General features: G+C 47.6%; 1 protein-coding gene across 5 annotated transcripts in view; it reads left to right on the forward strand.

Annotated features, from left to right (window-relative positions):
* The window catches only part of AK8 (adenylate kinase 8), a 121,659-nt gene that overhangs the window by 2,290 nt on the left and 93,712 nt on the right, over positions 1–25,657 (forward strand). For 2 of the 5 annotated variants that reach the window (XM_081179233.1, XM_081179232.1), the window contains exons 1-2: positions 5,782–5,941; positions 16,889–16,973. The exons of 1 other annotated variant lie outside the window; for it this stretch is intronic. In XM_081179233.1, the coding sequence (XP_081035359.1) occupies positions 5,858–5,941; positions 16,889–16,973 (169 nt within the window). In that variant the 5' untranslated portion in view covers positions 5,782–5,857. Of the gene's footprint in view, positions 1–5,781; positions 5,942–16,888; positions 16,974–25,657 lie in introns of those variants that run through there. 2 more of the 5 variants (XM_081179236.1, XM_081179234.1) reach the window with 1 other exon arrangement.

Raw genomic sequence — 25,657 nt, forward strand, 5'->3', positions numbered from 1 at the left:
CCACCCGTTCCTGAGTGGACACGCGACAAAGTGACGGAGAGAAAGAGCAACGGCCGTGCAGAAAAAAGGTACCTCGAGAAAAAAGGTAAGCTCCACAGGGTATAGGTGGGAGCAAGCTCCACAAGGATAGGTGCGAGCAAAAAGAGAGCCTGATCAGCTCCGCCAGCAGGGTAGAAGAAGTGCCACTGGTTTTGGTGTCGCCCAGAAAAAGCAGCAAAGGGTGCTGCTAGGGCCCCGGTCGAAGTCTAAGCGCTGCCGGTTATGGTTGGTTGTTGGTTTTGTGCCCAGAAGAAGCAGTGAGGGGTGCTCTTGGGCCCCGGTCGAAGTCGTGAAGCGCTGCCGGTTGTGGTTTTTTTTGGGGAAAAAAAAGGGATTGGGGGAGGTGCATGGGTTTTGTTTTTGTTTTTGTTTTTTTTTTGTTGTTTTTTTTTCTGAATGTGCGTGTGGGGACACTCCAGTGAATGTTTTGAGTGTGTGAGACGTTGACAGCAACGTCTGGCCTGTGACTGAGTGAAAAAAAATAACGTTAGGAGGGCTGAGTGTCCCAGTGTCCCCAGGATCCCAGAGTCATGGGAAATAAAAGAAGTAAAACAATCCTTGAGACACCACTACAGAGCTTTCTGGAAAACTGGAAAAGTGCCATGAAAGCAGAAGAGTGGGGATGTAAACTCAAAAAAAGCAGACTCCAACATTTATGTGAAGTTGACTGGACTTTGTATTTACCAGAATGGCCTCCTGGAGGATCCTTTGATCCAAACTTGGTCAACATTTTATGGAGTAACATTTTCAAGGCCCACACAGATCAGATTCCCTATATTTCTATCTGGAAAGCCAATGTGGATCAAAATCCCTCATGGCTTCGGACAAATAGAATTTTGACTGCCCAAGTCAAACTGTGTTCAGTACAATTACAAGTTAAAAAGCCACCAGTTTTGCCAGTCCTAGAAGAGGAGATAATTACCCCACCACCACCATATGCAGCCACTGCGCCAAGGCAACCAAATCTGGGAGCAAATAGGGCTGCTTCTCCGCCCAATGCCCAGACTGAGGACCCAAATGAGAAGATTCCCCCCTCTGCCCCTCCTCAACCCCCTTGTGATGCAAGCAAGGAAGGTGAAGAGAAAGGTGATGATGATGATGATGATGATGATGACTTCAGAAAAACTCTAGATAAAGAGATAAGATGGACTAGTAAGCAGTTTGACAGAGTGTTCCAGTATGTAGAACCGTTTAAAACAGAACTGGATGTGGCCCCCTGGGTTCTAGAAGCAGCCCAGTGCCAGGATGAGAATTGGAGAAAAAAGCAAAAGGTTTTGAGAACAGCGTGGGACAGGGCAACAAAACATGTAGAGACACTTAAATCGAAGGCTTTGTCCAAACCCACTGTGGTGGCCCCTCTCAGGCAAGTGTATGATCCTTTGGAACAGCCAAATGATCGGGGTGTTCGACCCCCAAGGACCTTTACCATTCAGCATGTCCCTTTTACAAGCTCCGATATTTGCAATTGGAAAAATCAAAATCCTTCTTTTGAGGAAAATCCTGCAAAAATAATTAGACTTTTTGAAGGTGTGTTCAAAACCTATATGCCTACTTATGATGATGTAAGTCAGCTTTTGGACACAATTCTGACCACTGAGGAGGTCCGCAAGGTAAATGCCTGTGCCAGGGAACAGCTCAAGGCAGCAAATAATACTGACGCTGCAATTGAGGTCTCTTACCCCAGAAGGACCCCCCCCCTTGGGATTACAATACTACAGAGGGAAGGGCGGCCTTAGAGACTTATCACAGAAATGTTTTAGAAGGCATGAGACGGGCAGCGAAAAGGCCTACAAATATGCAGCTAGAAGCGAGTGAACTAATTGTTTCTAACATTCATTCATGCAAGTAACAGGACATCAGCTTTTTTTTTTCCCCCTTGTGCCAGGCGCTTGGAGTAGTTTATCTCTTGGCAGCTATCTCAGAAGGACACTGCTGCATTCAGCCAGCTACCCTGAACCTCACACTTTCTGGATTTACAGTTCAGCCACATAAACCCAGAAGGCCAAGAGTTACCCACCCCCCTGCCCCAAAGTACTAACCTGAAGAAGTGACTTTCTTTAAAAAAGCAAGTGAATGCTTTCTGTGAACTTTGTCAAGTTTTTCTTGTGCAATTTTACTCTGAAAGGAGCCGCAGTATACATAGGAATTGATACTTTAAGGAATTTGAAACTTTGCCAGAAGCAAGGAGCGCATTGTTCTTTCTACAGACACTGGCAAATGAACTGAAATTTGCAACATGGCTTAGAGTTCTGAAACTTAGAGCACACAAATAAGACTTTTAAAAAACTCAGCTGGCAAAAAAACTTAACCCAAGGAACAGAACTGTTAACCCCTTGCGAAGTTTCCTGCCAAGCATCCCCTTTGAGTTAATATACCTTATGTGCAAATGTTATCTATCAATTTGTTCTGTGCAATCGCTGCCGTCTTTGTTATCTCTTCTCTTAACAGGTGGACTTTTGCCAGGATACCCCTGCATCCCTATGAACCAGGTGAAGAGGACCCAGACGCCCAGACATCGCTCCAGCCTTGTTGGAAGGGACCCAAGATGCCCAACGCCCACCAGACAACCCGACGCCCGTGAGATGACCACCCTGCCCTCCTGCATCACCCCTGACACCCGCGAGACTACAGCCCTGCTCACGTCACTCTGGACGCTGGCGTTTTGCACGGCTCAAGAATCCAGCATGGATTGAAAGAGGACATTTTCACATTTTCTTTCCTTTCCTTTTGCATAACTGAACTTTATTGAAGGTACCTGGACCTGGTTTGTTTTACACCACCCCTGCAGAGGAGGGTGTCTAGTGGGTCTTTTCTTTCAGCGTAATTACACCCCAGCCCACTCTCTAGCACTTACCTGAGCCCCTCCCCGTGCATACAATGCCTCAAATACGACTGTGGGTCCCCGTGCTGGTATTTCTGCTGCCTTTGACCTTTGAAATGCCAATACCATTCACAGTGACCAGACAACTGCTGCAATCGTGGGGGGCCCACCACACATATAATAAGTGGATTCAGGTTGCTGAGATGGTTGCATTCTCTGCAAATCGGACCAATTGTGCCGTCTGCACTCTGGCCCCTGTAGATGCTCTCGGAGGAATGCCACTCCTCCCTGTGCCTTGGAATGAATCCTTGGTTACAACTCCACTTGTTGCCTTCCAGCCTCTGGGCAACCATTCTTCTTTATGGAATCATTCCGGCCCTTTCCAGGTTCACAGGATCACTGGCTGCCTTTGTGTCAACAAATCAAATGACGCCAGTGATGCTCAGACCTATGTGGGCACTTCCCACTGTGATCGTACCTTCCCAGCCCCAACTAACATGTTTGAGTCCGAGACAGGAACCTTTTCTGGTTCCAATTTGACTGCATGCCTGGCCCGCTTGCTGAGAGGCACCATATCTGCCCATGGTCAGGACGTTTACTGGGTGTGTGGCAGGAAGGCCTATCATGCCCTCCCAAGAGGATGGTATGGGGTCTGTTTTCCAGCCTACTTAATACCCCCCATGTGGATTCCTGACCAGATACCCTCTGCACCCCCTAGACGGAGGCGTTCGGCTGACCTGGCAACACTTGCAGGTGGCAGCTCCCAGAAGTGGGGCAAAAATCAGTGGCCTCCGGAAAGGATACTGGCCCATTATGCTCCAGCCTCATGGAATCGGAGAGAGAAAATCTCTGGGGCAAGGGGACCGATCTATAACTTGAACCGCGTAATCAGACTCCAGGCAGTGGTAGAGATTGTTGCTAACACGACAGCCACGGCCCTTAGGCTAATTGCCACGCAATTGGATGAGACACGCAATGCGTTTCTCTCAGTCCGATTAGCGTTGGACTTTCTCCTGGCGCAACATGGCGGCTTTTGTGCAGCGTTAAATCTCACAGGTGGGGCCTGTTGCTTTAACATCTCTGATCATGGTGAGGCCATTCGCAATTTGGCAGCAGGACTTGAAACAGTGGCCCATATTCCTACCCAAACCTGGGAGGGATGGGACATGTCATGGCTTGACTGGTTGCCAAACCTAGGATGGGCAAAAGGCCTGTTTTTACTGCTGCTTGGCCCACTTTTCATTTTGCTAATTTTTTGCTTTTCTGTACCTTGCTTCCTGCAATGCTTGCATACAATGACACGCAATATGATTTCTCGCATGCTTCGCCCCCAGATTATAGCTCTGACCCGAGAATATCAGCCTGTGCCTTCCTGGGACGAGCCCTTTTAAGAAAAGGGCTGTCCAAAATTGAGAGGTATGGAATGAAGGGGTACAGTTAGGGTTACCCCAGAAAGCCCTAAAAACTGTTTGTGAATTCCCCCCCCCCCCAGCCAGGCCTCGGAGTACGCATTTTAAAAACTGCATTTTCCTCTAAGACAAAAAGCATGAGCTAAGCAGTCCTCTCTGTAACAAAAACGCTGTAACAACTCAGAGCTGAGAACAGTAAAGCTTTCGCTTCCCAGAGCCAAGATAACCTTGTCCTGGTACATTGATTTGCAACATACTTCCGGGAACAGAGTCAGAGAACGAAAAGCAACATTTCTATGTAAGAATCTGTGAAGGGGGAGAGGAAAAAAGGGGTTTGAAAAAAGGATAAAACCTGCTTGTAAAATGTTTTCGGTGCGGCCTGTCTTTTGTGAACTGAATCACACAGGTGCCTCTGCCCCCCCGGATGGCAGAATAAAACGCTCTTTCTCTGGATTAACCCCCTGGTGTCGTTTGGCTCCTTTTGTCTCTGCTCGGGTGCAACAATTATGTAGGAAGTCAGCAACTAGTGCTGCTCTCTGAGCGCAGGCCTCACTCCTGTCAGCAATCATGCTGCAGCATTCTGTGCCAACTGCAACTTTTGGGGCAAGTGTGAGAGAAGCGCCACAGTAATCCAGTCTCGAATGCATGAACAACTGTGGCAAGGCTTTCATGGTCCAGGAATGGCTATAACTGTTGAACCAGCTGCAGTTGGTATAAAGCAGTTCTAGCCACTGAGGCTACCTAATAAAAGCATTTATGGATATTCGAGGGAGTACTTAGACACCACACCCAGCAGGCACAAAGTCACCTCAACATGGTCTTTCTTATTATTTTGAGATATTTCTTCTTCCGTAACCATAACCTCTAACCAACAGTTGGTTAGAGCATAGTGGTGTTAACACCAAGGTTGCAGGTTCAATCCCTGAATGGGGCAGCTGCACATTCCTGCATTGCAGCGGATTGGACTATAATGATCCTCAGGATCCCTTCCAACTATACAATTCTATGATATAGTATTTGTCTAAATTTGCATTTATACTAATGAATTAACATATGCAGATATGTGCCCTTCCCTTTTCCCTGTTTTTTGTGTGCACGCATTTTTTCTTTGTTAGTGATGCTTTAGTTATCCTAGCAGAACGATACATATTACACACACACATCTATCTATCTATCTATCTATCTATCTATCTATCTATCTATCTAACTATCGATCGATCGATCGATCTATCTATCTATCTATCGATCTATCGATCTCTATCTATCGATCTATCGATCTATCTATCTATCTTTATGCGTCTTAATGAGTAGCTGAAATGTGATGTGTAGTCCTTTTCATACGATGAGGTAAATGGCCCGATTTAGAAACTATCTCAATCCTGTAACCAGTTAGCCGTTACTGTCCCTTTAAAGGTGCAGGGAGTGTGATGGAGAAGATAGCTTCGTCGCTATCTGATGACATACACTGCGTTTGCACGAACTAGCAAGCCTAGATCTATGAGGGGGTGATGCCAAATCTGGCGGCCATGGGTTTCGTCACTCTCTAGTGACGTTCTTCCTTTAGCGACGAGCTGTTGCTAGGACACCCATGGACGCCACTAAGAGACCTATACATATCCCTCCGCAGATGGGGCTCTACGCGGAGAAACACCGTCTCCACCAAATTATGCAGGTGAGGGGATGCTTGGCGCAGGCGACTTGAAGGGAATAAACGGCCCGGAGAATATAAAACTTACAAGGGAGTTGTCCTACCGGGACGGGATATGTGAGAGTTCGATAATTCCCGGCAACCACCGAGGGAGGGGAAGCCTATTAGACTACAGTTCCCAGCATGCTCTAGAGCAAAAGTGGGTGGACGTGCCACCTATGTTGGACTCCAGCTACCAACAGCCCCAGCTGGCATTGGTAATGGTGAGGGATGATGGGAGTTGTATTTCATTTCCCCCATTCCTGCTCTGGGGAAATGCAGTAGCTAGATTAGCATAGGGTATTTGTCCACCCTGCATTTATAGGTCAGAGTGAGTGCTGGTGATTTGCTCTTTCATTTTTATTTTATTGAAAAAGTATTATAAGCCTGAAGGTGGTGATGTGATTGTTATAAGCTGCACCCACAAAGGATCTTGGGAAGTGTAGTTTTCTCTTCACAGAGCTACAGGTCCAGCTACCCTTAATAAACTACACTTTCCAGGATTCTTTGGGAGGGGAGAAATAAGTTTGAAATATATTGTGTGGATCTGCCTATAATATCCATAAAATACAAAAAAGTTAGAGAAATATAATTCATCACAATATTCAATATATAATAATAAATAATTGTACAGGCAATGGCTAACACACGTCAGTGGAGTGCACATAAAAAGGTAAAGGTAAAGGACCCCTGGACAGTTAAGTCCAATCAAAGGCACCTGTGGGGTTGCGATGCTCATCTCGCTTTCAGGCCGAGGGAGCCGGCGTTTGTCCACAGACAGTTTTCTGGGTCATGTGGCCAGCATGACTAAACCACAACTGGTGCACGGAGGACCGTGATGAGTGCCAGAGTGCACAGAAACGCCGTTTACCTTCCCACCGCAGAGGTACTTATTCATTATTTGCACTGGCATGCTTTCGAACTGCTAGGTTGGCAGGAGCTGGGACAGAGCAACGGGAGCTCACCCCATTGTGGAGATTTGAACCGCCAACCCTCCGATCAGCAAGCCCAAGAGGCTCAGTGGTTTAGACAACAGCACCCTGCCACTGTTCTTTCCTCTTCCAGGTCCAAAAGGACTCACATGTTGGTAATCACTCATCATTTGGACATGCCTAAAATGATTGCTGCCTATATATAAAGCAGAAGCATGTGATCTGTTGTTAACTTGTGGCTCCCAGCCACAATAAGGAGAAAGGATAATGAACTTTGGTTAATGAACTGGAGCATCAGGGCAGTTGTAATCCAGTGCTGGGAAACCTGTAGCCCTCCAGATTTTGTTCCAACTCCCATCAATCCCACTCAATATGGCTGATGCTCAGGGATGATAGGAGTTGTAGTCTGACAATATTTGGAAGGCTACAGGTCCCCATTCCTGATCAAAGAAGTAGCACACAATAGATGGAAGAAGGCCTTCATTTAGAAGAGTCATTCCCTCACGAGTGGCTGGGGAAACTCAGCCAGATAGGCGGAGTATAAATAATAAATTATTATTATTATTATTAGATCAGGGCAGAGAAACTGTCGACCCTCCATACATTATTGCACTCCAACTCCCATCAGCCCCAACCAGCATGACTGATAGTAAGGAATGGTGGGAGAGAGTCCAGTAACATCTGGAAGGCCAGAAGTTCCCCATTCATTCTTTCTTCCTTTCAAAGTTTACAGGCTAGATCTCTGGGGATGATAACCAATGATCCTGGTTTTATTGGCAACCTGGTGGTTTTAATAATAGAAAATAAAATGCAAAGATAAAATAAAAATAGCGGCTCCCCAACTGCCTTACTCTCTTCATTTTGTTTGGAAATTGTAATCAACTTTCAAGAGAGGGACGTTAAAGTGACTGTGGGTGAATGAGGAGAGAATGCAGCCTTAAACCGAAGGATAATGACATTAGATTATATGCTTGCAGTGCTGTCTTTGCCAACAAATTTGCCAAAAGAAGCTCAACAGCTTTTCTGTCTGGATTTTCACTGTTTGAAATATGACAACGCTACTGTTCCCCCTCTTGTTCCTTCCGTCTTCAGGCAACTGAATCCGAGCAGAGGGAGCAGCAGGGTGACCTGCAGAGTTGTGGCTAATTTGGCAAGGCCACAGTGGCCTCTGCTGGCTATCAGCCACAGTTGCAGGTATAGCCTTGGTGATGAGAATGAATAAGGGGCAGGCACTTACTATCTAAATCCAACCCACCTTTTTCCTGCCCAGTCAAGAAAACCAGATACAGAGTGTGGATGGGCCAATAACATATTGTAATGTCAGCCCTGAAGCCCTGAACCTCCACCCCCAATTTAATAGCCTAGGACAAGGATGTTGAAGTCTTCTAGAACCAAAAGACTGGGAGTCATCAGCACCCAGTGCTATTTTTCTAGAAAAAGAGGTGCCAGAACTCACCACGAATGCCTCCCTTGCTCTCTTATCATGGTAACGTTGTGCACATGAGAGGTGCCAAAACTAAATTCTGGTGAGTTCCAGCTGAAAAAAAAGCCCTGTCAACACTGTTTTTGTCAGTTCATGCAGGGAGACTGCTGGATAGTGAGGTGGGTGGTAAACCAGCACCTAATCTGTCCTGATGACCCACTGTCAGGGACAAACACTCTAGATCTCCGCTCAACTGGCAGGGAGCCTGGAGAGAGATGGATTTTCTATATACCACAGCTGTTTGGAGGAGTAAGTTCTTTTGTATGTTCTTGTGACTTATATGTGTTCTTTTTTAAAGGAATGTTTTAATCTTATAATACGTTTTGTGTTTAAACTCCAAAAGTTGCTTGGAGACTTTTGTGTAAGAAATGTTTAATGTCTAATAAATACCACTAGTAATATTGACTGCATACTCACCATTAGCATTTAAGCACACACCTCCCCCCAAGAATCCTGGAAACTGCAATTCACCCCTCACAGAGCTATAAACCCCAGCACCTTTAACAAACTACAGTTCCAAAAATTCCCAGGCAGGGGAAGTCATGCACTTCAAATGTATGGAGTGTATGATGAACGTATTGCCAAGGTTGTTGTTTTTGTTCCAAACATTGCAAATTTTGGACAAAATGGACTGTTTCAAGAAGTGGCAGAGAGATATCTCTAGATTTGTCTGGCAGGACAAGAAGCCTCGGATAAAATTTAAGATATTAACAGATGCTAAAGAAAGAGGTGGATTTGCCCTGCTAGACCTTAAACTTTATTATGAATCAGCCACATTTTGTTGGCTGAGAGAATGGATGCTTCTTGAAAACACGGATGTGTTGGATTTGGAAGGTTTCAACAATGTATTTGGTTGGCATGCATACTTGTGGTATGATAAGGTTAAAGCACACAAAGCGTTCAAAAACCATATTGTCAGAAAAGCACTGTTGAATGTCTGGATAAGATATAAGGACTTGTTAGAAAATAAAACCCCAAGATGGTTGTCACCAATGGAAGCAAAGGCTCAGAAAAAAACTCAGTATGGAGGCCAAATGGCCGAAGTATTGGGAAATTTTGGAACAAGAGGGAGACAGACTAAAACTGCAGAGCTTTGAAAAATTAAAAAACAGAGTGCGAGATTGGCTCCATTATTATCAAATAGTGGAGGCATAGAACTTGGACAAAAATTAGGCTTTCAGGTGGAAAAATCAAAATTGGAAACAGAATTGTTAGACCCCAAAGTTAAGAATTTGTCAAGAATGTATAACTTGCTGTTGAAATGGAATACTCAAGATGAAACGGTGAAATCTGCTATGATTAAATGGGCACAAGATGTTGGACACAATATTATGATGGCTGACTGGGAACAGTTATGGACCACTGGTATGAAGTTTACGGCATGTAATGCCTTAAAAGAGAATTTAATGAAAATGATCTACAGGTGGTACATAACACCAGTCAAGCTTGCAAAAATCTACCATCTGCCCGATAACAAATGTTGGAAAAGTAAAGAAACTGAAGGTACATTTTTTCACCTTTGGTGGACATGCCCAAAGATTAAGGCATTCTGGGAGATGATCTATAATGAAATGAAAAAGGTATTTAAATATACCTTCCTGAAGAAACCAGAGGCCTTTCTCCTGGGCATGGTCGGCCAATTGGTGCCAAGGAAAGATAGAACTTTCTTTATGTATGCCACAACAGCAGCAAGAATACTTATCGCAAGGTATTGGAAGACACAAGATCTACCCACCAGGGAAGAATGGCAGATGAAGTTGATGGACTACATGGAATTGGCGGAAATGACTGGCAGAATCCGAGACCAGGGAGAAGAGTCGGTGGAAGAAGATTGGAAAAAAATTAAAGTATATTTACAGAAATATTGCAAAATTAATGAATGTTAGAAGGATGCTGGAATGAAGCTACATGGCTTTAGCAGAAATGTAATAAAGAATTAAGTAAAAACTGATTGATAATGGGCCAAAATGGAAAAATTTAAGGTTAGACCGTTAAGATAAATTATAGAACAAAAATTGAGAAAGGTGGAAAGAATTTGCTGAAATAGCTAATTGAACTAGAATACAAAGAAGGGAGGTGTGAGGAGGTCGATGAAACAAGTAAATGAAAGGTAAAGATATGGAATATTGGATGTGTGTTTTAATGTTTTTGTTTCTTTTTGTTGTCTTTTTGTATTGTTTTTCCATGTTTTTCTTTTTATGTATTGTAAGGTATGTTCTGTTAAATTTTCTATTGTTTTCTTTTTTTTTCTTTTTTCTGTAATCTTTAAACTTCTAATAAATATCATTTAAAAAAAACAAATGTATGGAGTGTATGCAGACAGTAACAGTAATAATAATAGTAGTAGTACAGTGGTACCTCAGTGTGATGGGATGATGAGCTGCTTGTGCGTAAAATCCTAATCCCTCAGAGTTTGGTCAAGTCCGCAAACCTCTGTCTGTGACGGAGCGCCTTAAGCATGGCTCCGTCAGTCGCTGGCAGATTCCGACAGTGGCTGCTTTCGGAATCGTTTCCAACATAAAAGCTCCTTGACGGAAACACGTCTTCTGGACTCTCGGCGTGACAGCTTCCGGCGAGGAGTGGGTGTCCCTATAGGTGGTCCTGAAACCTCCCCACTGTCCTCGCTGGAAGTGTCTCTGAGCCATCCCTCCTGCTCACTTTCCCTCGGAGCCCCTCCTCTCCCCCTGCTGGTTCCCTCTTCAGCTGCTGAGTCTCTCCCAACCTGTGTGAGCCCTTCCACCTCCTGTCCTTCCGATGGCAGTTCCCTGACATCCACCTCCCCTCCAGGGCCCCCTTCACCCCCTCCCGTGCCCTCCTCTATGGGCGGTGAGGAGGCAAAACCCCGGAAAGAACCTGCTTCATCTTCCGACGTCTCGAACATTTCCCTCCACCGGTTGCTGTTCCTGCTCTCTAAGTACTCCTCCTCATCAGAGTCTATCCCTCCTTCCAACTCCGAGTCCGTGAATCCTTCCAACTCCTCCTCCTCGTCGGTGGGGCCAAAGTATTCCCTCCGGAACCTCGCTACAGGCTGAGGTTTTCTTGGGAACCTTTGATGGAATGTTTCTATTAAGACCTCGTCATTGACATCCCCTGCCATTACCCAGGTGTTTTCTGACTCTGGTTCCCCTTCCCACTTTACCAAATACTCCACCTGATCCCCCTTCCACCTGGAGTCAATGATTTCCGCAACATGGCTGCTGTGTTCCCTTTCTTCCATTGCTGGCCCCCGTGTGGACCTCCCTTCTCGTTCCCCCTTATACGGTGACAGCAACGACCTGTGGAATACTAGGTGCAATTTCATGTGGTTCGGTAACCGGAGCCTGAAAGCCACTGGGTTGACCTGTTGCATGACCTCAAATGGACCCAATCTTTTGGGTCTTAATTTCTTACAACCCCCTTTGAACGGCAACCCTTGGGTTGACAGCCACACCTGATCCCCCACCCTAATGGTTTCACCTTCCCTTCTGTGCTTGTCTGCCTGTCTCTTATATTCTTCCTTGGCCCTTTCTAAGTTGAGTTGGAGCTGACGATGGATCGCTTCCATTTCTTCTACAAACTGTTCGGCTGCCGGGACGCTCCATCTCTCCCCTTCCCCCCCCCCGGGAAATGCCCTGGGATGACACCCATAATTAACCAAAAAGGGGCTCATCCCTGTGGACACATTCTCCGCATTGTTGTAGGCAAATTCCGCCAACGCCAACTTCTCTACCCAATCATTCTCTCTGTCATTGACATAACACCTCAGGTATTGCTGGAGGATACCGTTCGCTCTTTCCGCCTGCCCGTTGGTTTCAGGGTGCCGGGCAGTCGAAAAATTTACCTCTACGTGCAGTAAGCTCATGAGCTTCCTCCAGAACCTGGACGTAAATTGTTTCCCTCTGTCTGAGACCACCCTCAAGGGGGCGCCATGCAACCTAAAAATGTGTTCTACAAACAATTTCGCTGTCTCTTCCGCCGTGACTGCATGCGAGCATGCTACAAAGTGGCACATCTTTGTTAATAGGTCTACTACTACCATGATGGCGGTTTTCCCCTTGGACTTCGGCAGATCAGTCATAAAATCTATCGACACTGCCTCCCATGGTCGTTCTGGTGTGGGTAATGGTTCTAATAACCCCGCCAGCGCCCGCCTCTCCCCTTTAGCTCGCTGGCATTGGTCACACCCTCTAACATACTCCCGTACATCTTCCCTCACCTTGGGCCACCAAAATTCCCTGGTGACCAACCACATGGTTTTGTGTTGCCCAAAATGCCCCGCTGTGGGGCTGTCGTGCAACTGCTTGAGTACTCTCCCCCTCAATTCTCCTTCGGGTATATACAGTGCCCCCTTGTAATACAATGCCCCATTTCTTTCCTCAAACCCTCCGGGTTTCTCTCCCTCCCTCCTAAGACCTCTGAGTTTGTCCTGGGTGTATTCATCATTCTCCGTTACCTGTACCAGTTCTCTGTGCCCCACCAATGCCGCCCCACACACCCAGCGGTCCTCTGGGATGACATGTCTCTCTTCGGGTGCTCCCTCCCCCTCCAAATATTCAGGTTTACGCGAGAGAGCATCCGCCCTAACGTTCTCTGGGCCTGGCACGTAACAAATTTCAAAGTGGAATTTGGAGAACTCCTGCGCCCATCTCACTTGCCGTTGGTTGAGTACTCGTGCCGTTCTCCAATACTCTAGGTTCTTGTGGTCAGTGCACACTTGCACCTTATGTTGTGCGCCAATTAATAGGTGCCTCCATCTTCGGAACGCTTCGTGAATGGCGAGTAGTTCTCGGTCATACACCGTGTAGTTCCTCTCGGATTTGTTCAGCTTTCGCGAGAAAAAGGCACACGGTCTCCACTCCGACTTCTCCTTTCCTTTTTTTTTTAATAAATTTTTTATTGGTTTTACAGTATTTTTTTTAAACAATACAAACAAATAAAAAGACAAACGAACATGTATAATTTCATGACCTTTTTTTCATAACCCTCATTTCTCGGACTCCCCCATACCTCCCCTTTCTGCATCCCAATTTCCAAAGTTATTTCAGCAGCTTCTAAATAGTTTTATCAAATATGTGTCCTCTTAATTTTTTCTTCAACTTAATCTTATGTCACTGTAATCCCTTTCTTTCTCAACACCTCGACATTTTAGCATTCATCAATTTTATAATAGTTCTTAAGATAGATTTTAAACTTCTTCCAATCTTCTTCCGCCGTCTCTTTCCTCTGATCACGGATTCTGTCAGTCATCTCAGCCAGTGTCATGTAGTCCATCACCGACTTCTCCTTTCCAGGCTGCAGGAGCACCGCCCCTACCGCCCGGTCTGATGCGTCCATCTCTACTCTCATCGGTTTTTGTAAATCCACATGCAGGAGCTGTTCTTCAGAAGCGAACGCCCTTTTCAGTTCCTCGAATGCTCGCTCCGCCTCCGCCGTCCAAACAAATTTCCTCTTACTGCTGAGACAGTCAGTAATGGGAGCCGTCAGGTGGGCAAAGTTTCTGATGAACTTCCGATAGAAGTTTCCAAACCCTAGGAATCTCTGCACATCCTTCTTCGTTTTCGGTGTCTTCCATTCCAGCACCGCTTGGACCTTGCCTGGATCCATGGCCAATCCCTTGTCTGACAAGCGGTACCCCAGGAATTCCACCTCCTTGGTATGAAACTGACACTTCTTCAGTTTCACCCACAGTTGATTCGCTTGCAGTTTGCCCAACACTTCCCTGACGTCTCTTACATGCTGCTCCTCATTCTCTGAATATACCAACATGTCATCTAAGAATGTCACGCAATTCTTGTAAAGCAAAGGTCCCAGGACGTGGTTCATAAACGATTGAAAACACGCTGAGCCTGCTTGTAGGCTGAAGGGCATAACGAGATATTCGAATGCCCCCAAAGGGGTGAACATGGTGGTTTTCCATTCATCCCCTTTCCTCATTCGTATCAGGTTGTACGCCCCCCTCAGGTCCAGTTTGGTAAAAATCTTTCCCTTCCTGACCCTTCTCAAGATGTCATCAATTCTGGGCATAGGGAAAGCCACTGGTTCTGACACTGCATTTAAGGCCCTAAAGTCCACCACAAGTCTCGGTTTGTCCGTGTTTTTTTTATCCACAAAAAACACTGGGCTGCCACCCACCGCTCTGGACTCTCGGATAAAACCCCTCTTCAGATTTTTGTCAATGAACTCCCTCAACTCCTGCATCTCCCTGTCTGACATGGCGTACAGCTTGCCTACTGGGAGTTGAGCCCCAGGGAGTAAATTGATTTGACAGTCAAAGGGTCTATGCGGAGGTAGTTTGTCAGCTTCCCTTTCGCTGAAGACGTTGCTCAGGTCGGCGTATTGTTGGGGCACCTTCCCCTTGTCCGCTACTTCCGTCCCTGCTAGAGTGGCCTTAGCCCCTTCCAGAGCTTTCCCCTCTTGGCAGTGCTCTAGACAATGTGCTGACCCAAAGGAGACCACTCTCTGGTGCCAGCCTACTAGCGGATCATGTAACGCTAGCCAGCTCATTCCCAAAATAATGGGAGCCCCTCCCAAGGTGGCCACGTTGAACGCTATTAGCTCAGTGTGCCTTGCCACCCTCATTATCATTGGGACTGTCTGTTGGCTGACTTCTCCTCCCAACAGCTCCCTCCCATCGATCGTGGTCACCTGCAAAGGGTTGCTTAAAGGGATAGTCTGTATCTGGTGTTCAGCTGCAAACTCCTTGCTCATGAAATTACAGGAGCTGCCTGAGTCCAATAGCGCCTTTATCTTTAGTGGGTGCCCGTTTGGCAGCTCTAGCAACACCTCTATCACTAGGGCGGGTCTAGGAGGTTCCGGCGTGGGCACTTTCACTGCTCTTTGGCCTGGCTGCTGTGCCCCGATGGTGGCAGCCAGGCGTTGGCTTTTACTTGCTGCTGGCGCTCTTCCTCTCTCTCCCCAACAGCTCCCGCCATCCCTTGCCATTCCTTTCTTTGGGGGCAGACTCTGGCAAAGTGACCTGGCTGTTGGCAGAGATAACATTTCTTGGCGCCTTTCCCCTCCTTCTTTCCCCTTCACTGGGCTTTGAAACTGCGCGTGCGCGCGCTGTTCCAATTTCCATCGGCTCTCCTGGCGGGAAAGGTGGCTCTGGAATCTCTGGAATGCGAAACTCCCTCCAACGTTCCCCCTTCCCTTCCCGCCTCTCCAAGGCTCTCGCCTCCTGGCATGCTCCTATGGTCAGCGCGGATTTGGTCAGCTGGTCCATAGACTCCGCCCTGGGCGCCCGGGAAAGTTCGTCTTTCACAGCCGAAGAAAGCCCTTCTTCAAAAAGCATTTGTATGGGTTCCGCCGATAGATCCCACCCCAATTTATGGATCAACATGGTAAACTCAGTCCAGTACTCACGGACGGATCGGCTCCCCTGTTTACAAGCCATTAACTGTCTGCGTACCACTCCCTGCTCAATATCGCTGGAAAATATCAGGTCCATGGCACGAAAGAACTTCATCGTGTCCTTTAGGATGTCATTATTCGCTGCCATCAGGGACCTAACCCAGTCTCTCGCCCCCCCTTCGAGATGTGCAATCACAAATCCCACTCGCGATTCCTCGTCTGGAAATTCATCAAACTGCAGATTAAGGGCATATTGCATCTCTGTCCTAAAGGCATGATAGTTCCTGGGCTCCCCCCAAACTTCTGCACCAATCCTGGCACCTTTCTGGCGAGCGAGGTGGTTTTCCCCTTTTCTGCATCTTGAGCCCTCCTCTCCTCGAGCCTCGCCGTCTGCAGCGCTAGCTGGACCTCCAACATCCTGTACCTTTCTTCCAGGCTTGGACCCGCTCCAGCTCCTCCTGCTTCTCCGGTTCCGGCTGGGTTGCTCATGATGCTTTCTCCTGCACAAGCTGCTTTCAATGACTGTCGGAATGCTGTGATGGGATGATGAGCTGCTTGTGCGTAAAATCCTAATCCCTCAGAGTTTGGTCAAGTCCGCAAACCTCTGTCTGTGACGGAGCGCCTTAAGCATGGCTCTGTCAGTCGCTGGCAGATTCCGACAGTGGCTGCTTTCGGAATCGTTTCCAACATAAAAGCTCCTTAACGGAAACGCGTCTTCTGGACTCTCGGCGTGACAGCTTCCGGCGAGGAGTGGGTGTCCCTATAGGTGGTCCTGAAACCTCCCCACTGTCCTCGCTGGAAGTGTCTCTGAGCCATCCCTCCTGCTCACTTTCCCTCGGAGCCCCTCCTCTCCCCCTGCTGGTTCCCTCTTCAGCTGCTGAGTCTCTCCCAACCTGTGTGAGCCCTTCCACCTCCTGTCCTTCCGATGGCAGTTCCCTGACACTCAGGTTACATACGCTTCAGGTTACAGACTCCACTAACCCAGAAATAGTACCTTGGGTGAAGAACTTTGCTTCAGGATGAGAACAGAAATCGTGCTCTGGCAGCACAGCCACAGCGGGAGGCCCCATTAGCTAAAGTGGTGCTTCAAGTTAAGAAGAGTTTCAGGTTAAGAACAGACCTCCGGAACGAATTAAGTACTTAACCCGAGGTACCACTGTAATAATTCTTTTAATTTTGTTTTTAAAGGAAATGCTTCAAGGTTTGCTTATCCATAAACCGGAAGAGCCTTTAGACTTCTTGATCAAACAATTAAAACAAGACAACTATGATGGTGAGTAAAGGGAAGAAATAATTTTAGTTGGGGAATTGGGCAACTAGCAGCTCCTGAGCTGAATCCAGCCTATGAGAGGCAGCTCCTGCCCTACAAGTTGTTGACCTCAAGCCTGTCTTTCCCACCATCCTTTTTGTCTTATTGCCTACCCTCTTCCTACACATTTTCTCCCTTTATGGCAGCCACCAGAATGTTTTGATCAGTTTCTCTAGGACGCAGGACATCAAGACAGCTGATCAGCCACCAACTATATATTCTGGCCTCCTCCCAAAGTGCAGACAGTCTCCCCCCCACCCACAATTTCTCTTCCTCCAGTATGGTCCTTCCAGCAGATCCCATCACCCCATGGCTGAGCAAAGCATAGAGGCACAAGTGGGAAGCTAAAATAACAGGGGAGCCTACCTCAGCTTTTAGTTCCCCACTTCCTCTATGCTTGGCTCAGCCCCAGGGTGATGGGATCTGCTGGTAAGGCCATATTGCAGTGATGAAGGGGAAAAAGTGATGGCTTAGTTTCAAGGGGTTGCTTCATGTAGAGATTTGGCTGACCAGCCCTAATCAGTACCCAACAGTACCACCCAGTAGCGTAGTGTGGGGGGTGCAGGGGGTGCCGGCCGCACCGGGCACAACATCTGGGGGAGGCGCGCTCGCACTCGCAGCTCTCTGCCCCTACCTGGCTCACTCACTCTCTCTCACTGCAGTGCTGGCTGTGCGAATCCGATCTGAGCCGCTGGGTCGCCGTCCACTGTGGAGGGGGTGGGTGCCAGGCGTGCGGTGCAGAGAGAGAGCGAGGGACTATCTGGGGGAGGGACAGTGCAACGGCCGCCCAGCGCAGCGCTGAGCGCGGGAGAGAACCACACCACACCAGACCAGACCAGGCAGCAGCAAGAAGAAGCTGGCAGCGGCGGCAGGTTAGGGGTTAGGGGGCGCAAATTATTTGCCTTGCCCCGGGTTAGGGGGCGCAAATTACTTGCCTTGCCCCGGGTGCTGACAACCCACGCTACGCCGCTGGTACCACCTTGCAGGGCCGTAGCTAACTGCCCCGACACCTGGAGCGGTGGGGGCGGGGTGATCTGTGCACGGACGCACTGCAGCGATTGTGCATGGGGGCTCCGGGGCAATCTGCCCAAGGGGGTGGTGTGGCGAGCTGCCCACAGAGTCTGCCTGGCGGACGCAAGCCCCACGCCGCCATTTCAGGCAGCACGGGGCCCCGAGCCACCGCGTCAATCCCAGGAGAGATGCTTGGCTCGGGCACGCTGCAGGCCAGGACCCGCGATAAGTGCCACCCCCTGTGGTGTGCCGTTTTGTCACCCCCCTCAAGGATGACACCCGGGGTGGACCGTACCCCTGCACCCCCCCTTCCTATGCCTCTGCCACTTTGCATGGAAACCATAGGTAACATAACTCTAACACATAACACCAACACAAAATAACATAACATAACATAACATAACATAACATAACATAACATAACATAACATAACATAACATAACATAATGATGTGAGCCTGCTGGATCAAGCCAATGGTTCATTTAGTCCCACATCCTGTTCTCACAGTGGTCAATCAGGTGTCAGTGGGAAGCACACAAGTAGGACCTAACCATCATCTGCACGACTGAGATGAAATTGGTTAGGGATGGTATACCAAGAGGGCTATGCCTTTCAGACCTAATTATTTTCCAGGAGCACCTAGGTACAGTGGTGGCTGATGCCTGTTTTGACTGAAAGGGCAGAAGGCAGGGAGTCCAAACAGCAGGTGGAGCTAGACCCATTTTTTGGGGGGGGATTAATTACAGTTTTGTCCCCATCCTCCTCCCTGCTTAGTTCTACAATGGCCACACTGAAACCTGGGAGGAGGAGAAAGCTGACAGCCAGGGGCACCACTCCCTGGATTGGTTGTGCGTAAGAAGGCAGGCAGGTGGGGGCTGGCTGAGGGGTTGGTGGGGCAGCACCCCATTCAACCTGATTGAAAAGCCTCTGCCTAGATCAGGGTTTCCCAAACTTGGGTCTCCAGCTGTTTTTGGATTATATAGTTCCCATCATCCCTAACCACCGAGCCTGCTAGCTTGGGGTGATGGGAGTAGCAGTCCAAAAACAATTTGTGACCTAAGTTCGGAAACCCTGACCTAGATATTAAGAAACCCCACATTAAATACTCATAAAATAACCATCAGTTTTGAACTTGAATACATATGTATATATCTATATATCTCTAAGACAAGTTAATTGATCCTTGCTGGAAATTGTGTCCCACTATTGTAATCTCATAGCTCCCCTGTCCTGAAACCTGAAATGGCAACTTTGAAAACAAGGCTAGCTTTGTACACAATGTACATGTTTGTCTGATGCTGGCAGCAGAAATCATGCCAGTGAATATGAGTGGAATTCGCTATGGTCTTTCTTTTTCTTTTTTGAGTCTGCAAAAATGTGATTTGCTGCATTATTTTTATGTTTCCTTTCCATTGAAATGCATAGAAATTAATTATGTAAATAATTGTGTTAGTTTCAGACATAATATAGTGAGGCAAACAGGATTTAGCAGGAGCCAAACTGTAGCAGAATGTAAACAGTGCTGATTGTGGCAAGTACAGGACAGGACAGAAATCACTGCCTCCTTATGTTCCTACCCGTTGCCCACCATGTGCTAATTTCTAGGGTTTGTAAGATGCTTCAAGTTTCTTTTCCTGTGGAAAGCCAAAGAGAAAAGCGCATTAACAGATCCCTTTTTTAAAAACAACAACCAAGATGCCTTTCCTGGGAATGGCAGGAGTTCTTGTGTATCCATTATTTATACTCTCTGTGCCTCCGTCTGATAACTTCCTGATGTCATTAAGCTTGCTAATTACTCCTTTTGTCAAGTGAAAATTTGGCTTCTCAGCTCTGGCAGCTTTTGCCTGCCATTTATTTTTATTTTTAAATTACTTACTTACTTGCCACAGCTAATGACTTCCACAGCTCAACAGCTTCGCAGTCGGGGAAGCTGCAAGTGGGCTTCTTAACATGAGTGTGTGTTTGTGTGTAAGGCAGGCTGACGAATCGAACAGCCTGCGTTCCTGCCACAATGAAGAGCCGTGTACCCTCAATCAAAAGTATTTGATTTACAAACTGTTCACCCTTAGGCGGATTAGATTTGGCTATGCACAACGGCACTCTAATTTTTCATTCCACATGAGCTGTCAAGGCGAGAATGGTGTCATGTTGCTTTGATGTTTCTGTAACGGTTTACTCTGGGTTGTTGCTTTTTTAAAACACACACACACACACACCAGACGTTCTGTTGTGTCACATCAATAAAATCTCTGTCACTAGAGACGTCTCGGGCTCTTTATGTTTTAGGGTTGAGATTCATATCAAGGTGAATTTGAAGCTAAATATTTGGGGTTGGTGAGTGAGAAAAAACAATTTGCATCCAGGAGCTGTTTCTGAATGTAGCTTGCGCCCATTCTGATCTGTTTAAGAGAGGGTTTTTTCGTTTTGTTTTTAAGTACACCATAGAAAAGTTTTCATGTAAACCTTTTGGCTGCTGAAGCAAGGGCATGATTCAACTGATGATAATGATTGCTATTTTGATTTAGGGCATAATCACTCTGGTGCCCAGCCCACCCCATGGCATGCCCCACTCCCATGGTGTAGTGGGGTGTGCATGCCCCTGCCCCAGGTGCCACCAGGGCTTCCAATGCTGCTGGTGAAATGTGACCCCTTTCACTCCCCCAATCTGCTCTGGATGGTTAGGGGAGCGATCAAAGAAGATTTTGGAAGGCGTGGGGGGAGGGTTTCCTGCTCATGCAGTGCAAGCCTCTCTGGGGAGAGCATTCCACAGATGTCTTGTGTTTGAAACCCTGGGGATCCACTGTTAGTCAGTTTAGATGATGTTATACTACGTAGACCAGTGAGTGATGCAGTATAAGGCAGCTTTTTTGGGGAGAAATTCAACACAGTGCTAAGGAGATTGCTCCAACATCCTGTTTGTCTGATGGAATGATCTTCCCTCTTCTCCCCTGTGCACTGTTCTGGAGTTTCTCCCAACCCCCCTGAGCCAATTTGGGGTGTAGGGGTGTGTTTAAGGATGGAGGAAAGCCCCACTGTGCTAGCAAAAGTTCTTGTAGTGGCTCCTGTTAGTGGAACCAGTTAGCTGAACTGTGTTTTTAAATTCTTGAGCTGAACATCCTAAATGACCAAGCTACAGTTTGTTCCTTTTATTTTTCAGAGTGGGATTTGAAAACAAAGCAAAAAGCTCTTGATTTTGAGTTTCTAGTAAAAGAGATTGTCTTTGGTTTAAATGAAGCACTGCTGTCTGCTCAAGTTCAGAGTATTCTTATTAAATAATGGAAGGAACAATGCTAAAAAGAGCTGTTGAGAAAAAAAAGAAAGAATAACAGAGGAGGAATCTCTAGCAATCTTGGTTTCTTTGTGTGTAAATGTGTGTGTGTTTTAAACAAATTTCTTGATTACAGAAGAAGGTACTGACTGAAGAGAGGGAGAAGCATTACCTTATTAAAGTCATCAGGAAAGCTATGAATTTTCATGATCTCTCCTTCCAAGGCAGCTTTCGCCCCAGAGAAAAATTCAAACAGAGATGTGGAAGGAAAAGAAAAAGAGATTGTATTTTTCCCAGGTGTGAAGGCAGAAAAGCTTTTAATTAATAATTGGTTCTAAAGTACTCCTTTAAGTAGTGTGGCGTGGGCACGATGACGCTATACACAAAGGTGCTGGTAATTTATAGTTCCAAACGACAACAGGCCTTGAGAAACTTTTTTTAAAAAATAAAAAAATCTTTTATTAAGTACAGTAGCTAGAATGTCCATCTATGTTTATACAATGAAGCATGCAAAGTTAAAAACAAATATTCTTTAAGCACAGCAGCCTAGCAAGGTTTCACAAAAGAAACCATCAAGTAAGGCAGAGATCCCATCTTTGTAGGGAAAGCAAGACTTGCTCTGCTTGAAGGAGGAATTCCATTTAAAACCTAGAGGAGAGAAGCTTAGTCTCTTTTGCTATTTCTAAACAGAGCCTGTCGGGCTCTTGAAACAAATTCCTGCTTTCTTCCGAAGCTCACAGGTACCAGGCACTGCCACTGTCCACCCTTTGGGCTCTAGAACTCAAAGTTCCCAAATTGAGATGAATGGTTGTTTGGTTTGGGCTGGGGTTTGTAGCTAATCTGGTCATGTATCATCTGCTCCCGGCTCTTATGATCAGTGTTGAGAGTCCCAGCGTACCTTCACCATCCCTGGCTCCCACCACGTCCACCTCCTTGCACTTCCTAAGACTCTCAAGTTCCTTGCGGGTGCCGTCAAACTCCTCAATGTCGTCCAGCTTCAGTTCCAGCTGAACAATCACTCAGAAAAACCCAAGGACAATGGGGTTGTATCCAGTGTCTTCCTCAGAGTAGACCCATTAAAATGAATGGATATAACTAACTTGGGTCTGTTAATTTCAATGGGTCTCACTGAGTGGATACAAACCAATCAAAATTTATTTTTATTTCTTAAATATATACATTGCTGTTTAAAAAAACCCTCAAAGCAGCTTACAAATAACAAAACAATAAAACCATTAGTAAAAACAACTATTTAAACATTAAAAAAATAAAATCAGCAATAAACTAAAAACAGGTTAAAACATAGGATATGTGTCCCCTCTTCCTACTGGGTATTTTTGCTTTTTAAAGAAAATGGCACTTGGAGACTTAGGGAAGTTAAAAAGGTAAAAGATTTTATTTTACAGTAAAATAGGCAAAAGAGAAGATGTGTCAGGGGACAGAATTATCTATCGATTGATTGATTGATATCACAGTGGATGTCACCGTTCTAAACAAGATGGTAAATGCACAGATTATTTTCACTTTGGTTCATAGCTGTCAACGCTTCCCCTTTTTTAAGGGAAATTCCCTTATTCCGCATAGGATTCCTCGCAAGAAAAAGGAAAAGTTGACAGCTATGCTTTGGTTCATTAAACTAATTGCAGCGCAGTTTCAGTTTAGGTCATAAAACTAGGGTTCTGAAAACTTGACACTTTCTGTCAGTTTCTCCAACCTTTTACAAATCTCACCCCTGAGGCTCCTCTTTTGGTATACTAGCCCAGGGGATCAGCACACACTCCCCTCCTAACTGGTTTGGGATTACTCCTCTCTTCAGAAGGTCTGTCCCCTTTTTACTGAACTTGAGACCCAAATAGAGTATTTTCTCACAACTCCACTTCTCTTTTCTCAAATTGAGCTTCCTGGTACTCACTAGTCTATATACTCTTAAAAGACACCAGCCACTTAATTTTAATCTAACACCCAGCTCAGAGACTTCCTTCTCTGGCTGTAGATACTATTCTCAGGGCAAATTGCACACAGTTCAGAGGCTATACCAGGGGTCAGCAAACTTTTTCAGCAGAGGCTGGTCCACTGTCCCTCAGACCTTGGGGGGAGGGGTGGACTATTGGGGGGGGGAGTGAACGAATTCCTATGCCCCACAAATAACCCAGAGATGCATTTTAAATAAAAGGGCACATTCTACTCACGTAAAAACATGCTGATTCCTGGACCGTCCGTGGACTGGATTTAGAAGGCAATACGGCCGTATCTGGCCCCCAGTCCTTAGTTTGCCTACCCATGGGCTACACTATCCAGCTGAAATGCCAGGAACCCAGACTCTCAACTGCTATTCTTTTCCCAGTCACAAAGTTCTGTCTCCACAGACCTTCTGGCTAGCTGGACCTGCAGCCAATCAGAGTGAGTCTTCAGCCCTGCACTCTGCGAGCTACACCTCTCCTGTGGGTATCACCATACTCTAGTCCAGTGTTTCCCAACCGGTGTTCCGCGGCACACTAGTGTGCCGTGAGACACCGGCTGGTGTGCCGTGGGAGGGAGGCGGGCGAGTCGGGCGCCTAGGAGAGAACAAAACCAAGTGAGCAGCGCGCGAGAGGGAAGCGACCCGAAAAAGAAGCGCGTTCGGAGTCCGGAGGCACTTTTGGGGCTGCGTACGAAGGGAGGGGGGAGCACGGACGGCGGAAGGGGGCGGGGCGCGGTTGCAGAAACCCGCCAATGCTTCCACCTCATTGGGAAAGGGAAGGGGTTGGGCCACCTAAAACTCTCCGCCGGGGCCACATCCTGCCTCCCAGCCCCCTTTCCTCCACCCACGGAGGGAGGGATGTTTTTAACACACACACACACACACCCCCGCTCACAACCCTTTGGTAGCGTTTCTCCAATCTGAGACGAGCGCCCGCCGACGCCCCCTTCCCCTGCTCAGTCGCGCAAAAACCGAAGTCTCCTCCCTGCCCCTTATTCCCTCAAACCCCGTTTCCATAAGGGGGGGGGAATAACCCCTTCCGTCGCGCGCAAAGCCCAGCTCCCTCCGCCCTTCGCGGTCTCCTCAGCACTTCAGCCAGCCGTTTACACTCTCGGAGCCACTGGGCAAAACTCGCTCTCAGAAGCGCGCGCGCGCGGAGAGAAAGAGAGAGGGAAACAAAGTTAACTTGTGGGGAGAGAGAAAGAGCGAGCGGGAGCTAACTTGTGTCCAAAGGCAGATACAAAGTAGCCCCCCCCCCCGCCCCGAAGGCGACCTCTCTTGCTCTGCTCCTCTGGGGTGGGGAAACCAACTCCACCACGCGGAACAGCCCCGAGGCGGGGAATTTCGCCCCTTCGTAATGTATGCATGTAAATGAGGCGGGCGCAAGGGGTGGGCGCGGAGAGGAACTCGCGCCTCTGAGGCCGCCGCCTCCTTCTCCTCCTCCTCCGCCCCCCCCTCAAACCCAGGCGGCGGCGGCGGCAGGAGGCAGCAGCAGCAATAACAGAAGCAGCTGCGCTGACAACAACACGTGTTCGCTCGGGCACCATGGAATTCGAGGAGCTGGGGATTCAGGAGGAGTGCGGCGTGTTCGGGTGCATCGCCTCCGGCCTGTGGCCCACGGAGCTGGACGTGCCCCATGTGATCACGCTGGGGCTAGTGGGGCTGCAGCACAGGTAGGGGACACGGCGGTGGGGGGGGGAGACGGTCTGGGGAAGCGGGGGGAGGGTGGGTTGCTTGCGAGACAGCGGAGGAGGAGGAGGCCGGCATGTCCGGGCAGCAGCAGCAACAGCAGCAGCAGCAACTCCCGGCGACGGCTCCTCCTCCGCCCGCTATCGCCGCCACCAGCACAACAGCCGCCGCCGTCCCTCAGTCCCTCGCTCTGCTGCCTCCTCCCACCCCGGCAAGGGGAAGGGAAAAAACTTTCACTTTTGTGCGTCCCTCCCGGCGTGACGCTGCGCGCTGACGTCACGGGGCGGGGCTTTAATGGTGGTGTGCCGCGAGATTTTTTTCCGGTAAACAGGTGTGCCGTTGCCCAAAAACGTTTGGGAAACACTGCTCTAGTCTACCTGAGTAGACCAGAATAATAAATAAAATCACTTATAAACTAAAAAACAGGTTAAACATGTCTGGGTAGGCTTCTCTAAACAAAAATATTTTAGCAGGCACCAAAAAGAGTAGTTATGTCAGGCAGCAGGGAGTTCCAAAGTGTGAGGCAGCCTGAACAGGGGCTTGTAATTGTGGAGGTATACAGTCGTACCTCGGGATGCGAACGGGATCCGTTCCAGAGCCCCATTCGCATCCTGAACAGAACGTAAGATGCGACTGCGCTTCTGTGCGAGTGCAAGGTGTGTTTTGCCGCTTCCGCGCATGCGTGTTATGTCATTTTGAGCATCTGCGCATGCGCGAGC

The sequence above is a fragment of the Podarcis bocagei genome (genome assembly GCF_964188305.1).
Source record: "Podarcis bocagei genome assembly, chromosome: Z".
Classification (NCBI taxonomy): domain Eukaryota; kingdom Metazoa; phylum Chordata; class Lepidosauria; order Squamata; family Lacertidae; genus Podarcis; species Podarcis bocagei.